This window comes from Rhineura floridana, chromosome 2 (genome assembly GCF_030035675.1).
Source record: "Rhineura floridana isolate rRhiFlo1 chromosome 2, rRhiFlo1.hap2, whole genome shotgun sequence".
NCBI lineage: Eukaryota > Metazoa > Chordata > Lepidosauria > Squamata > Rhineuridae > Rhineura > Rhineura floridana.
In genome coordinates, this window is record NC_084481.1 from 10,664,910 (window position 1) to 10,682,198 (window position 17,289).

Sequence of the window (17,289 nt, forward strand, 5' to 3'; positions counted from 1 at the left end):
TTGCAGTGTATCCGTGGAAGAAAAGCTACTCTTGAAGAACTACAGACTGTTCATTCAGAAGCTCACACACTGCTTTATGGTACCAACCCTCTGAACAGGCAGAAATTGGACAGCAAGAAATTGTTAGGTACAGCAGAAAATTTAGTGCTATCTACATCTTTGAGCATCAGTCCATGTGTCCTATGCGTCCTGACCCTAGTGATCTGTGGATATATAGATCTATAAGGCACATTGATGATGATCTACTCTTTTTTAATCTGGGTTTCAATTCTGTGGGGTTCATTTGCATTTAAGTCCATACAAGTTGTTATTGGAGAATATCTCTCTCTCTCTCCCCCCCTCTCTCTCTCTCACACACACACGTTCCCTGATGCACTATTCTCTCACACACAGCACTTCATCCTCCCATTGAAGTAAAGTGATAAGCCATTGTATGTATGGCAGTTCCTTGTGTTTATCAGACCTCCTTCATTTGCAAGGGATGTCTAGATGTGTCTTTTGTGTATTAAAACTGGATGGTAAACAACATCCAATTTAGGAGCTTGAAAAATCCTAACCAGATTTTAAATAATACTACATACATTTTTTTAAAAAACCCACAGTGACAGGGTAACAACTGTTAATGAATCCATGACTAGATTAGTATATTAGACCAACAAATCATTTGATTGTCTTGGAATATCAGGGACATTAAAGGTAAAGGTGTCCCCGCACTTGTAGTGTGAGTCATTTCCGACTCTTAGGGTAACGTCTTGCGACGTTAACTAGGCAGACCGTATATATGGGGTGGGATTGCCAGTTCCTTCCCCGGCCTTTCTTTACCCCCCCAGCATATGCTGGGTACTCATTTTATCGACCACAGATGGATGGAAGGTTGAGTGGACCTCGACCCCTTTTACTGGAGATTCGACTTCCTCCTTCCGTTGGAATCGAACTCCGGCCGTGAGCAGAGCTTCGGCTGCGTTACCGCCGCTTACCACTCTGCGCCACGGAGGGGACATTAGGCAATGTCTAGAGCACCCTGGAAATTAGATTTGATAATATATGAAACTACAAGGTTTATAGTTGCCGGGGGGGGGGAGGAGGATCCTGGATAAAGGTAAAGGTGTCCCTGCACTTGTAGTGTGAGTCTTTCCCCTATGAGTCCGGCCATCACAGCGGGTATTAGCTCCACCTATCGTGCGAAGGCAAGAATGTCTTTGAAGTCAAGACTAGGGGCGTCAGGCCCCTCTCACTCTCCAGTTCATTCTTGCCTTCGTATCGAACAAGAGTGGATCTTAAGCGTAGCAAGTAGCTTTTAGCTAAGTTTCGCGTATTTGTTTGAAGTCCTTCCTTTCCCTGTTTGTGTTTAACTTTCCATTTATTTCACCTTATCTCTCTTACTTGTTTGAGGCTTGTTTGAGGGTCCCCTCAGAGACCGCGGCTGCGGTTCTCTTCGTTTCTGTCCGCTTTTTATTTAAGCTTATTTCCCTTACTTGTTTGAGGCTTGTTTGAGGGTTCCCTCAGAGACCGCGGCTGCGGTTCTCTTTGTTTTTGTCCGCTTTTGAGCTTCCCCCTGGCTCTGTTGCATCCATCGGGAGCTTGCGGCTCTTTTTTTTCCCCTCTGCTGGGCTGTCTCAAGCAGCGCTCTTAGGAGCTCTTGGAGAGACCGCGGCTGCGGTTCTCTCCCAGGTGGGAGCTTGCGGCTGCGGCTTCCTGCCCTCTCTTTCTCCCTCTCTCTCCGTGACTTTAATTTCGCCGCGGAGAGCCCTTTACTCGGCGGCGACAGCGGCTTCCCTCCTGCTGCCTTTCCCGACACAGGCGTCTCTCGGCAGTCTCCTTTTGGGGTTTTTTAGAGCCGCAAGTGCGACTATCGACCCCGCGCCTCCCCCTGCGAGACTGTGCTGGGCAGCCCTTCCCCCAGTTCGTTACCAGTCGGCCGCCATTGCTTCTTCCCCCTCCGCCATTTTCGGATCATTTTTTCCCACTCTTTTTTCCGGGCGCCATTTTTGTTGAATTCAAATTTCCCGCCTTTTTTGTTACCCCTTTATTAACCAACGGATACCTTCCCTGCAAGTTATCTGTATGTGTGTTGTATGTGTGTTGTAGACAGACTTACAGGGCTTCCTTACACACAAATTTACAGTGGCTGACTTGTACTAAATTTGAATTATATTCAGTACCATCAAGGCTGGAGCTTTAATATCAGTGGCTGACTTGTAATAAATTTGAATTATATTCACTATTATCAAGGCTGGAGCTTTAATATCAGTGGCTGACTTGTACTAAATTTGAATTATATTCAGTACCATCAAGGCTGGAGCTTTAATATCAGTGGCTGACTTGTACTAAATCTGAATTATATTCAGTATTATCAAGGCTGGAGCTTTAAAATCAGTGGCTGCCTTGTACTAAATCTGAATTATATTCAGTATTATCAAGGCTGGAGCTTTAATATCAGTGGCTGACTTGTACTAAATCTGAACTATATTCAGTATTATCAAGGCTGGAGCTGACTTGTACTAAATCTGAATTATATTCAGTATTATCAAGGCTGGAGCTTTAATATCAGTGGCTGACTTGTACTAAATCTGAACTATATTCAGTATTATCAAGGCTGGAGCTGACTTGTACTAAATCTGAATTATATTCAGTATTATCAAGGCTGGAGCTTTAATATCAGTGGCTGACTTGTACTAAATCTGAATTATATTCAGTATTATCAAGGCTGGAGCTTTATATCAGTGGCTGACTTGTACTAAATTTGAATTATATTCAGTATCATCAAGGCTGGAGCTTTAATATCAGTGCCTGACTTCTAATAAATCTGAATTATATTCAGTACATCCTGCCCCCTCTGTGGCCGTGTACCAAGCCTAATATACAGCCTATATTGCACAGCCTATATTGTTTTAACACTGATACCACAGTGCATACTGCCCCCTCTGTGGCCGTGCACTTAGCCATCTGCCAGTGTATTCTACCCCCTCTGTGGTCGTACACTGTGCCAGTTCGGGTCTTTACATCCTGCCCCCTCTGTGGCCGTGTACTGCACCCAAGTTAATATAAGATGGCAGAACAGCCAGGCATGTCGCAAGCAGCCAATATGATGCCAGATCAGCCAGGCATGTCACAAACAGCCCAGCCGCAACACTCTAAGGCGACTAAGCCTAAGCATGTTAAAGCAATGGCTAAGACAAAACATCTTTCAAGCCATAGCAAACCAGATCAGCCAGGCATGTCACAAACAGCCCAGCCGCAACACTCTAAGGTGACTAAACCTAAGCATATTAAAGCAATGGCTAAGACAAAACATCTTTCAAGCCATAGCAAACCAAAGCGGCCACGCTATGCCTCTGTGCCAACCCCCACCACTGCCACAGCAACTCAGGCACACATACTTCATTGCCCTGCTGCTTCCTCTAACGAGGAAGATTTTGCTGGCTTCCACACTCAGCCTTCGCACAACCAGCCTCCCTCCGTTTTACCGTCCCAAACATCTGCTCCAATAGCCACTCAGGCACAAACATCTACTACAACTGGGCTGCTGCCGTCCCCTGATTTCCTCTTCCAACTTCAAGCCATGCTGGCATTTTTCACCCAAATGCAGTCACCACCACAAGTTCCTGCCATACCCCTACTCAACATGGACCAACGTGCGTGTCATGAAGCTCATCCTTCCTGTTCACCTAACCCCTTTGATGTAGCCAGAGGCAGAGTTTTTGACGAAGCCTCGTATGCGGAGGAATCATCCTTCACTGACCACGTTGAAGGAGATGACTGGAGCGAATATTCAGATCATGAGGAGGATACATCGTATCGCTTGTGTAATGCCTCAGACTATCAGCCGCTGGCACGCAGGGTAGTTAATACCCTTGGTCTCCAGACTGCGCCTTCAACTTCCTCCACCCCAGCCATCAAAGGGGCCAAGGTTCTCAAATCCCCTGCACCTACTGAACATTACCTTCCGGTGCCGGACCTGATTGCCAAATTGGCCTCTGAAGAATGGGCTCGCCCATTCCATTCTCGCCGCTTCAAGAACCTGGCTGACAGGTTTTACGCCCTAGCTCTGGACTTTGCCACCAAGTTAGACGTCCCTGGCATAGATGAACCAATCGCTTGCCTCGTTTCACGTTCTCTCTTGCCCAGGGAAGGGGAATCCCAACTAAAGGACACTACTGAGCGACGAATAGACTTTGCCCTCCGCAAAAATCACGAGGCCACTGCCCACTCCATGCGTGCCTCCGCTTCAGCCTCCATTTTCTCCAGAGCAGCTATGATGTGGCTAGATGATCTTCTAGAGGACACTAGCCTTGATCCTGTCGCCCTCAGAAGGTCACTGGTAAAGTTGCGTAAGACAGCAGCTTTTGTGGCCGATGCCACCTTGGATACCACTCAATTGGGGGCACGAGCCATGACAGCTCAGATAGTCGCTCGACGGACCCTCTGGCTTCGCCACTGGCAAGCTGATTCAGCGACCAGAATGAATCTGTCCAGGGCTCCTTACTCCGGATCGTTACTCTTCGGCAAGGAAGCTCTAAAGGCAGTGCTGGTTGATCCCAAAGACGCCCACAAACCGGTTCTGGCCACTGTCCAGAACATCGACCACAGGCCTTTCAGGCGATCTCCTTCCTTCCGTACTAACCAGCCCTTTCGAGGAACGTGGCCAGGAGGACGAGGCCGCAACTTCAGATCCTATGACCCCAATTCATTCAGGGGCTCCTGGAACCGACGCTTCCAGGGCAGAGACCTACGGCTGGCTTGTCAACTTCGACAAAAGCCATCTCCAACCAACTCAACGCCTACTACATCTAGGGGCAATGCTGGACACCCTGCAGGCAATGGTATTCCTGGCTCCAGATCGCATCCCTGCCATCACAAGCATTGCAAGGTCCCTGATACAACAAACATCAGCAGACGTTATGCTTCTAGCCAGGGCGTGCGGAATGTTCATTTCTACAATCCATATTGTGCCATGGGCTCGAGCCCACACTCGGCATCTTCAATGGATTCTACTGCCCTTTCAACAGGACATTGCCAGCTCCAACCATCGCAAAGTTCACTTGACCCCCGCGCTGCGCCTGTCATTCCGCTGGTGGACGAGGTCCCAACACCTCTCCAAGGGCATGCCGTTCAGAGAACCACACAGAATTGTTGTAACCACAGATGCCAGTCTCATCGGCTGGGGAGCCCACTGCAACTCCCAGTACGTTCAGGGGGTTTGGTCCACCACAGAGCAGACTCAAAGCATCAACTGGCTGGAGCTAAAGGCTGTACATTTAGCTCTACTTCATTTTCAGTCTCTGTTCCCTTTGGACCATGTCCTCATTCGAACGGACAACACGTGTGTAAAATCACATTTGAACAGACAGGGGGGCACCAGGTCTCGTCCTCTGCAGGACCTAGCCTCCCTCATCTTTGTCTGGGCAGATCATCATCTACAATCCCTGAAAGGAGAACATCTCAGAGGGATTTGGAATGTGACAGCAGACTGGCTCAGCAGACAACAGGTTTTTCTGGGGGAATGGAAACTTCACCCAGCCATTTTCCATCGTCTTCAGAGTCGGTTCGGTGAATGCTCAATCGACCTGTTTGCCTCCAGTCGCAATTGCCAACTTCCCAGGTACTTTGCCCGATACCTGGATTCAACAGCGGAAGCAATAGATTCTCTGACAATACTGTGGCCAGACGGTCTCTTGTACGTCTTTCCTCCGATACCATTGTTAACCAAAACCTTGAGGAAGGCGCGAACCGAGAGGGCACAGCTGGTTCTGATAGCACCATTTTGGCCACGCCGACCGTGGTTCTCAGATCTTCTGGCAGTACCAATGATGGAGCCTTGGACACTTCCAGTCAGGCCAGACCTCCTATCCCAGGGTCCAGTATGGCACCAGGACCCTACTTGGCTCAATCTAACAGCGTGGCATTTGAACGGGGACACTTGAGGTTAGCTGGCCTGTCTGACGCTGTGATTAATATTATTTTGGCCTCGAGAAGACCATCTACCACTCGTATTTATCAACATACTTGGGTGGCTTTCTCCAAGTGGTGCCAGTTCCACCACCACGATCCCTCCCAGGCCACCATGCAACAGGTGCTGCAATATCTCCATAGCGGTTTCATGATGGGACTTAGACCCAACACTCTACGCCGACATGCGTCTACTCTGTCGTCCATTCTCTCAGTGTCCTCTACTGGAGATCCTATTTCCTCACATCCGTTCATCAAACGTTTTTTGAGGGGAGTCGCCCTACGCTCTCCGGCTGTTGTCCATCGGTTTCCCTCATGGAGTTTGCCGAAAGTTCTGCAGGCCTTGCAACGCCCTCTGTTTGAACCCATCAGGACTGTGCCCCTCCGTATACTGTCCTTCAAGGTCTTGTTCCTGATCGCAATCACATCTGCCAGACGTTTTTCGGAGTTGGGCGCATTGTCTTCTGCTCGACACCTCTGCGTCTTCCATAAGGACTCGGTTGTGCTGAAGACTGATCCTTCCTTCCGTCCCAAGGTTGATTCGGTTTTTCATTGCAACCAGGACATTGTTTTGCCTTCCTTTTGTCCGAATCCTACCCATCCTCTCGAGAAGGCTTGGCATTCGTTAGATGTCTGGAGGGCTCTCAAGACCTACCTGTCTAGTACCCAAGAGATTTGACGAACGGAGTCTCTGTTTGTATCCTTTCATCCAAGGTCTATGGGACATAAAGTATCCAATTCGACCTTATCCCGTTGGTTAACGGCATGTATCACTTTAGCTTATGAGTCTCTGAAGCTGTCAGTTCCAGCTAGTATAACGGCTCATTCTACCAGGTCAGCTGCCACTTCGGCTGCTTTTGCCACTAATGCTCCTGTTGCCGATATTTGTAGGGCTGCAGTCTGGTCTACCCCACACTCGTTTATAAGGCATTATAAAATTGATCGCTATGCCTCTGCTGACGCTTCTTTTGGCAGACGAGTGTTGCAACTGGTTCTTAATCAGGACTAGCATGTGGTCCCACCCTGTATGGGCTGCTCTGGTACATCCCGCTGTGATGGCCGGACTCATAGGGAAAATGGACCATTGGTCTCACCTGAAGGGTGATTTTCCTATGAGTACGGACATCACGGCCCTCCCAGTTGGAGGATGACTATATATTTTCTAATGTGTTATATATTACTGTTACGCTATTATATTTAAATTTAAGAGTGAAGTCAAGACTTCTAGTTCTGTTATACCGCTATGTTGGAGTCATGTTACTATGCATGGTACTATTGTGTTATTTTCCTGCTGCCAGGTCTGTTGGCCTTGTTCTTGTATTTTTAGATATTTCTCCTTAGACTCGCTGCGAATGAACTGGAGAGTGGGAGGGGCCTGACGCCCCTAGTCTTGACTTCAAAGACATTCTTGCCTTCGCACGATAGGTGGAGCTAATACCCGCTGTGATGTCCGTACTCATAGGAAAATCACCCTTCAGGTGAGACCAATGGTCCAGTTTCCGACTCTTAGGGTAACGTCTTGCGACGTTTACTAGGCAGACCGTATATATGGGGTGGGATTGCCAGTTCCTTCCCCGGCCTTTCTTTACCCCCCAGCATATGCCGGGTACTCATTTTACCAACCACGGATGGGTGGAAGGCTGAGTGGACCTTGATCCCTTTTACCGGAGATTCGACTTCCTCCTTCCGTTGGAATCTAACTCCAGCCGTGAGCAGAGCTTCAGCTGCATTACCGTCGCTTACCACTCTGCGCCACGGAGGATCTTCGTAGTTGCCGGGGGGGGGGGAGGATCCTGGATACAGTTTGGGAAAGTCTTGTGGAGGCCAATCACACTCATCTTTACTTAGAAGTAAGTCCCAATGATTGCAGTGGGCTTGCTGTCGCATAAATATGCATAGGATTGCAACAGGGATCAATGATAATTTTTACAAGAATGAAATATAATTCTTACCAGATAACATAGTTTTAGAGACAATTAGTCTTTTCATAGTGACCTCATTTACTCTTTTTTACGATGTGACTCAATCGGTTAGTAAGGTTAGCTCATTTATACAACTTGTGAGGCATTTAAGTTAATATTGCATAGTGTACATGTCAAAAATATTCTGATCATTATTTTAATAATAATGCAGTGTACTGCATTTGTTAACTATAGGCTGACATTTCAACAGTTTTTAGTAATAGGAAGTGAGGGTTTTTTCCTGGTGTAATCATTACTGGATTTGGAAAAACGTTAAAATGTTTTTCTGAATGATTTCAAAGAAAGCACAAAATTGCTGTTGCTGGGGAAGGTACAGAGATTAGTGGAGTGGCAAATAATGATGGAATAATTGACCATTTGCTCAGCTATTCTATTTTAAATATCATACATTTTAACATCTAGCCAAGTCATAATTTTAAGAACAAAGCAACCAGGTCATATCCTCATGGGGAGTTTTATCTTGGAAAATAAGAGCTGTGTGTTAATGTACTTCATTCTTTTTGGTAGGAATTCCGGCATCAGTCTCTTTCTCTCCACTCCTTCTGTAAAACAGATTTTGCCTACATATGTGACTTAATCTTTCCCCTATATATATTTGCCAATATGCATTTATTTTCAGTTTACTGATTAGAAGCTGATACAGAACCAATTCAAATGTCCCTGTAGTGGTGTGACTGCCATTGAAAATGATTGTGATTGAAAACTATTGTGAAAATGGACTTCCGGGAAGAGTGACTTCGCTTGTGCCTGCTTTTTGAGAAGAAGCTTTTTCAGTTTTAAAATCAGTCAGAACGTTCTTTTTGACTGGTAAAGATTTTCTCCCGGGCAGGGAGAAATGTAGAGATGAACCACAAAAGCCTGTTTTTGTTGGGAGGACTGGATTTCATTAATTTATGAGAGAAGGTTCAGCCAGCAAATGCCGGACGGACTTCCAACAAGCTCTAACTGATTAAGCGACACGTTTATCTTTTCTTCAAAGAAAAACGGACTTTAACAGGCAAGCATCCTTCTTTCTATTTTTTTTTCACTTGGTTTAAATCGTTGCAGCAAAAAGAGATTTGTCAATGAATCAGCTATAAAGAATTTCTGGGTGAGTTATAACTCTTCTCTTTTATTCACAAAATTAAGGAGGAAAGAAATTGGAAAAGCTTATCTTTGTTTTTATTGCAAAAAGCTGGCCTGGAATTGCATTCTAAAGATACAAACGGAAGAGGGATTTCTATTTCGAGGAGGGAAAATAAATAAATAAATTTGATTTATGAACTTTGGAGTATTATATGTCCGGGACTATTTTCTTTTTGGTCTATTTCATTTTGACGAATCTACTTGTTCACGATGCCACTAACTGTTTTGAAGCTGGGAACTAAATTTGTTTTGTATTCCTGAACAAATAAGAGATAAGGCAGGCTGTACTGCCTACACTGTGATGTCATCAAGCCTGGAATATTAACCCAATTGTGGCTGAAATAATTTTTGTTTTCGTGGTTTTAAGAATGGCAATCAGGAAAGTGGCTGAGACCATGGAAGAAATTATGTTTCAGAAAATAATGGATGAGATTGAGATAACTAAACAAACCCTGAGACAGGGTAGACAGGAGATGAAAATTGAATTAGGCAAAATGACACAGGAGCTTAAAGAAATAGGGGATCTTGTGAGAGAGGAGATTGATGAGATTAGAGATGAGAAAAGAAAAATTAAAGGGAAGATACAAGCCCTGGAGATTGGAACAAATGTGGAATTGGAAAAAGATCTGGAGTTTATGGATATTAGAAACAAAGTTTACTGTTTGGAATTCAACGTTGTCTCTGAAGAAATTAATGAAGATATTAGATATAAAGTTATCAATGTCTTGGATAATTTTCTGGACTGGAATGATGTGATGGAGCTTGACATAGAAAAAATCTATGGAATTAACTACAGATATGTGACAATGGAAAAATTCTCAAGAGATGAGCCAGTGCATTTTGTAAAAAAGAAGAACAGAGATATGACTTTACAACAATATTTCAGCAACATATTCAGAATTGATGGCAAGGAAATATTTGTGATAAAGGAAATTCCCATCAGACTCTTATTATATGACTATGGCTATGACAGCAAGATTAATATGGGATACTGATAATGGAAGAATGGATACTGAAATTACTGGACTGAACAGGACTATTGAAGATGGAAGATGGAATTAATATTGATAATGGAAGAATGGCTATTGAAATTATTGGATCTAACAGGTTTGATGAGATGGATTAATCTATATGTTTATTTGGACTATGGCTATGACAACAAGATTATTATGGGATACTGATAATGGAAGAATGGCTACTGAAATTACTGGACTTAACAGGATTATTGATAATGGAAGAATGGCTACTGAAATTACTGGACTTAACAGGATTATTGAAGATGGAAGATGGAATTAACATTGATAATGGAAGAATGGCTATTGAAATTATTGGACCTAACAGATTTGAACGAGATGGATTAATCGACATGTTTATTTGGAGAAAAATGGAAAGATTTATCTCTCAAGGAATTGAAACCTCTCTTTGACTTTTTGTGGAAAGAATAAAGTAATGTTTATGAGATTTGATGATTAATTAAGATAACTACTGGAGGAAAGTGATTTTATAATATAATTTAAGAGACAGGATTGTTATATATTGTAGACCTATAACTGATCTGTGACAAATCGGAAGTCAACATTTTATTTTGTTTAATTATTTTTGTTTTGTTTTGTTTTTTGTCTTTGAAAATTTGAATAAAAATTAATGATAAAAAAAAGAAAGAAAACTATTGTGAAAATGGAGCGATTGCCATTGATTGGGCTCCATGTAGCTACACGACTATTGATTTTCAATATGTTTGGTAAGGACCCCTTCCGCGCTACATCTCCCTGGGAACCAGGGTCATTTGTTTGAGTTTTTAAAATGGGTGCAATTGCACATCAAGGTAAGTCTGATTAGTAGTTTACCATGAATGCACAGTATTCCTCACTACTGAGCAACAGCCACTAACTGCAATACTGGGCCTAGTGTTGCATGCAACCCGGAGACTGTGGTTCATTTCACTCCAAAGAAACCACAGTCTAAAGTCAAGGTTTGTTCTTGGTTTACTGATCATGATTTATTTGAGCAAAAACAATTATTTCCAATTTGTACATAACACTAAACCAAGGCTTATGGTTCATGGTACATTCTGTACATTCATGATAATCTATTAACTAGGGCTTACCATAACATTTGGATGTAGCCAGCATGATCTGACTATCTTCTTGGGAAACTAATATTGGATGCTACCGCAACCTTATGGAGCCCCAATCACATTTAATGAATTCTTGCTTTCAGTTAAATTGCTGGTAACATTTGAATAAGCCCAGAGAGAATGATACTGATGTGACTTTCTTTTTCTGAAGCATCTCTTGGTGGGAATGAGGATGTTCTTGAAATTTCTTTGGAGCGCCATGGATTTATGACAAAACAAGACAAAAATATGTTAGAAAGTATGCAGAAATGGATCTGTGTTCCAATCAGAATCAAGGATACTTTGATTTTGTTTTTAATTAAGCAGGAGCACAGTCTGAAAAAATTATAAGATCAATATAAATCAGGGAAAGGCAACCATTCCAAGGTAGCCGGTCCACTGCTATGTTATTTAAATAAATAAATACTGCAACCCTTAACAAATCACTAAGATGATGTTATAGATGGAGTGTAAATGGACAATGAAGGTGTTGGAAGCTAGTGTGGAAGAATCAAGACTGAAGGTTTATGGAAGACAAAGGGTACTAGTGTAAGAAAGAGGCAAATGGAAGCAGATATGTACATGCAACACTAAACAGCCTGTGAATGGGTAGGTTTCTGCTGAGCTGACTTGAAGTGCGACTCACTGTATGTTCATGATTTTCTATTGCAGATTTTTAACATGCTATCAGATTCATTTAAAAGCAATGAATTATACTGTTTAAACAATTTTTTGCCCTACTTTTAACTCCCCCAGGCTCTCTAACATCAATGTTTGTCAGACTCCCTTGTGGTGGTGTTGGGGTGAGTATTTCCTCACTCTCCATGTAAATAATATGTGTATCTCTACCACAGTTTCATTGTGTATAGATAAAATGAGTGAATAATACAGTACTTGCTTGTAGCACAGAAATGCTAAAGACGTAATATATAACAGCATTGAGGAAATCTTTACATGAAAGAATTGGGTTGTATCCAGTGGTGGTCTTCCACTGACAGAAGGCTATTTGATCGCAAGAAGACTCTCATCAAAAAACAGGGAGGCAGTTTTCACTGATTTCCCCTTCCTCCCTTCAGTCCCCACTGCTACCTCCTTTGCTATTCTGAATGTACCTCCGACCCTCTGGAGCAGATATTGGAGGGCAGGTCCTGAAGCCGGGAGGGGGAGTAATCAAATATCTCCCTCTCCATTCCATTGATGGAAGTCTCTGTTGTATCAAAGAGACTTTCATCAGCACAAAAAACACCACTGGATACAAACCAGAATATATTTTTTCATCAAATAAATAAATAACAATAATTATAATTAACAATATAGTGAGTGTGACATTGCTCAGTTTTGCTTCTCCAGTGGCACCTCCATTACACAAGGCAGTTGAGGCTATATATGGGTTATGTTGCCTCTTCCCACACCTCTCCCACCTGCTCTGCTTCTTGGTGAGGCTTTGGGGCAGTAGCTGACATCAGCATTCTACGCTGTAATAGAATTTCATTCTTGGCAAGTGCAGTTACAGTATAATTGTAAGCAATATAAATTATAAATAAACTATAACTACAGCCTAATATGTAGAGATGCAAATCTACTACAGTAGCTTTCCTGTTACATATTCACAACAGCTCTTACTTGCCTCATTTGAAATTTTTAAAAGCTTATTTTAATACCACATCTACCCCAAATATTACCAATTAAGATAGTGTTAACATGACATGTAATGAGTTCAGATAAGAAGACATTTCTGGTGCACCATAAGAAAACTTGTAAGTGTTGGAGACATTACCATAGCGTGTTCAACATTTGTATGCCATTCCAAATATAAAATCAACTTAAATAATAAAGTGTAGGCTAAAAGAACACCTCTCAGTAACAACAAACAAATGTCCTTGTTAACTATTAATAGAGAAGGTACAGGGGCTTCTTTGTTAAGGTGTCCCAGTTGTGGAACTCCCTTCCATTGGAGTTATGGCCGCCCTCCTTGTTAACATCTTTTTAACATAGGTTGATATTTGTTCCTTCTAGCTTGTGGGGACAGATGTCTGTTGGCTGTTCCATTAACTGTAGGAAGCTTGTTCTGTAAAATTTGCTGATGTTTTACTGTGTTAATGATTTTATGGTTTTAATGCTGATGTTTTGATATGTTGCATTTTATAGTAATATTTGAACACTGCCTAGTTCCCTTTTGGTTGGAGGATAGTTTAAAAATGCAGTTTGAATGTAAATAATTAATAATAATGATAGAAATAATGATATTATGGTATCTAATGGCAATAGTATAAAGCATATATTTTATAAGGCATTTAAAGCATTAATTGATTACAAAATACAGAAAAAATTACACCAGTTACAGATTTTTGACGCATTTCAAGACAGTGCTATATGGTTAATGCCCCTGATCATGTGCAGAGTTTATATCCTTTGGTGAAGGAAAAGAAAACTGGAGTCTTTTCCTGGACCTTACCTATAGTGTCTCATCTAATGCTAATGATTAAATGGTATATAAATGCTTTAAAATAAATAAATAAATAATTTAGAAACCTTTAGTGGCTATCTCTTGGGAGGAAGGGGGGAAGCAAACCAAGCAAATAGAACTATAGTGGTGATGCCACTCTTGCAATCCATCTTAGGTCAGGGTGTGGTCCACTTGTAGGTCCTTATATCAAAGTTTGTTTACATTTATTTGTTAAAAATGTAAGAGTTGTGCAGATATTGATGATTGTATCAGTTAACGCTGGAATTATGATTAGCAGTTTACACAAGTAGCATAGTTACAGAATTTAGTACACAGTCTGGTGAATTTGAAAAATAGTTTCAGAATCCGCACCTGTAGTTTTACTGATGTGAATCTGTTTTATTTAGGTTGACAGTGATACAATTTGGAATGAAGTACATTCATTCAGTGCTGCTCGTCTTGCTGTTGGATGTGTCATAGAGCTTGTTTTTAAAGTGGCTACTGGGGAACTGAAGGTTAGTATGATATAAATAATTATTTTGTCATATTGTGAGAATGGCTGGGTCATTATGACTGAATATTATAAATCAAATGAGTGTATAAATCAAGTGTAAAGTGAAGTCCTCCTTGAAATAGTTCCAGATTTCAGTAGCATCCCTGAGATTTAGGAGGCAGATAAACATTTTCCTGCATTTTAAAAGGTACCTGGGTTGGGTTTGGCTTGGTTTGGTTGCCTACCACTTTCCTCCCAGTTTCTATTTACTTAAAAAAAAAAAAAATCAGAATATGCCAGAAACCGTATAGCAACTCTACTACAATTATTTGATATGCTTGAAATATATGTGGGGGTTTTGTTTTGTTTTGGTAGAATGGATTTGCTGTAGTTCGACCTCCTGGTCACCATGCAGAAGAAAGTACACCCATGTGAGTATGTGTTTGTGCTTTGGATACTTTAAATGTTAGATCCTTGAATGAAGGGGGGGGGGGAAGTATAATACTAAGTTGGGACAGACGGGCTATTATTACTGTTTTCTTATAAACATCTGATTACAAAGACTTCGGATTCTGGGGTTTTTGTCACGTGTAAAGTTTTTTATACTTGTATTTTTTTCTTCTGAAAGAGATTGTCAGCTTGATGCCGTGACTGGATAGAGCAGCCTGATCTTCTTGAGGTTAAGGCATATACAGCAAGGGGTATTAGAGGCATGTGGGACAAATAGGAATCTCTTGCCACGCCTCTCAGGATGCTTATTTAGCTACTACAGTGCAAGCCTGTTTCCCTCCCAGCAGCTAAGGCAGTTAGGAAGGGGGTCAGATTGTGTGGCTGCCTTCAAAGTTTCAGAGATGACCATTTCTCAGACAACATATTTAGCATTAATTTAGCCCTACAGATTTACAGATTGGGTATGTATTACATATGGATATGTGTTTAATGGCAGTAATACAGCCCTTTTAGTCAGATCCTAAGGGCAGTTAATACATGTGACTTGATACTGTTGCAGAATGTTATTAAGCAGTAAGGCAGATAGTGGCAAGTGTTACATTAAGCGACAAAAAATGCAGGCAACTTAAAGTTTTCTCAAGAAAATTAGAACAAATTTTAATGCAAAATGTTTAAATTAATCTCTGACTTGACATTGAGCTTATTTCCTTTCAATTGATTTTTTTTTTGCATAAAAGGTTTTTTAAAAGAAAAGGAATTTTGTTGCACATTTCCTTAAAAGTTTGGTGTGTTTGCTTTGCATGAGTCCTGTATATTCCTTAAAATATGTCATGACTGAACTAGCAGTGCTTACTCAACAATTGTGGCTTCAGTTGTTGTAAGAACATAAGAAGAGCTTGCTGGATCAGACCAGTGGACCATCTAATCCAGCATCCTGTTCTCACAGTGGCCAACCAGATGCCTATGGCAAGCCTGCAAGAAGGACTGGAACACCGCAGCACTCTCCTCACTTGCGATTACTAGGAACTGGCATTCAGAAGCATACTGCCTCCAACAGGGGAGGTAGAACATATCCATTGTGGCTAGTAGCCATTGATAGCTTAATCCTCCATAAATATGTCTAAACCTCTTTTAAAGCCATCTAAATTGGTGGAAACTCCACATTCTCCATCCCTCCATTGGGAGAACTGCCCATTTATTCCTGTTCTCTGCTTCCTGGCTCAACCAGTTACCAATCCATAAGAGGACCTCTCCTCTTATTCCAAGCTGCTAAACTTACTTAAGAGTCTTTGGTGAGGTTCTTTGAAAAAAGCTTTTTGAAAGTCTAAGAAGATAATGCCATCTGGATCACCTCTATTACACTCTCAAAGAACTCTTAATATGTTAGTGAGACAAGACTTACTCTTGCAGAAGCCATATTGGTTCCTCTTTAGCAAGACTCGTTCTTTGATATGCTGGGTAATTTTACCTTTAACAATACTTTGCACCAGTTGTCCCAGAAGAAACATTAAGTTAACTTGCCTCTAGTTTCAAGGACCCCCCCCCCGATCCCTTTTTAAAAATTGGTGTTACATTGGCCACTTTCTAGTCCTCGGGTATGAAGGCTGATCTTAGGGACAACTTACTTATTAGTTTGAGTTCTTTAAGTTCTCTCAGGTGGATGTTATCCAGACCTGGTGATTTGTGAATTGTGACTAATGCTACTGATGTATTTAAAGATTTTTATTGTTGCTGGTCTGTATATTTATAGCAATGTGCTCCTCAAATTGTTTTTTAGCAATCCTTATTGCCTGCTTACATTTCTTTTGCCAAAGTTTTTGTTGCTTTTTGTTCACCTCATTGGGACTTCTATTTTCTGAAGGAAACCTTTTCTCTGTTAGTTTATTGGACTTTGCTTATTACCCACACTGGCAACCTCTTGATCCTGGTGGTACCTTTCTTGATCTGCAGTGTATGTTCTAGCTGAGCTTTTAATATTGTGGTTTTAAGCAACTCCCAAGGATTTTGGAGACTGACCCTCATGACTTTCCCTTTCAACGTTCTTTTTCCCTCATTTGGGGAAGATTCCTCCTTTGTAGTCAAATGTGACAATGTTGTATTTTCTTGGTGATTGTCCATTTAGCTATTACGTTGAATTTAGTAGCACTATGGTCACTTTTCCCAGTTGGTTCAACAACGCATCTCACACCACATTCTTGGCTCCACTGTCCCTCTGGTCGGTTCTATGACCGACAATTCTGGGCACAGTCATTTAGGGTATCTAGAAATTTTACCTCTTTGTTGTGGCTGGAGCACACATACACCCAGTATATGTGAGGGTAGTTGAAGTTATCTGTTACTACAGCATTTCCTCTTTTGGATGTCTCCTTGATTTCATTCTCCATCTCAAGGTCTCCTTGAGCATTTTGATATGGGGGACAATAGCATATCCCCAGTGTTAAATTACTCTTAGGCCCGGTATCACCACCTACAACGATTTTATGGAGGAGTCTGCCCCTTTGGAATTTCTAGCTTGTTGGACTCTGTGCCCTCTTTGTTATACAGAGCAACGCCAACTCCAGTACACTTTTCCCTGTCCTTCCTATAGAATTTTTATCCAGATAGAACTGTGTTCCACTAGTTCTCTAGGTTTCTATTATGCCCGCTATATCAGTGCTGTCCTCTAACACCAAGCACTTCAGCTCATCCATCTTGGCTAGAGGCTTCTGGCATTTGCATATAAACATAC

At 41.9% G+C, this 17,289-nt stretch overlaps 1 protein-coding gene across 12 annotated transcripts in view; it reads left to right on the top strand.

Moving 5' to 3' along the window:
- The window catches only part of HDAC4 (histone deacetylase 4), a 247,008-nt gene that overhangs the window by 163,933 nt on the left and 65,786 nt on the right, over positions 1-17,289 (top strand). For all 12 annotated transcript variants that reach the window (XM_061607760.1, XM_061607759.1, XM_061607767.1 and 9 more), the window contains 4 exons: positions 7-127; positions 11,929-11,975; positions 14,026-14,133; positions 14,487-14,542. In XM_061607760.1, coding sequence (XP_061463744.1) covers positions 7-127; positions 11,929-11,975; positions 14,026-14,133; positions 14,487-14,542 — 332 coding nt within the window. The remainder of the gene's footprint in view (positions 1-6; positions 128-11,928; positions 11,976-14,025; positions 14,134-14,486; positions 14,543-17,289) is intronic.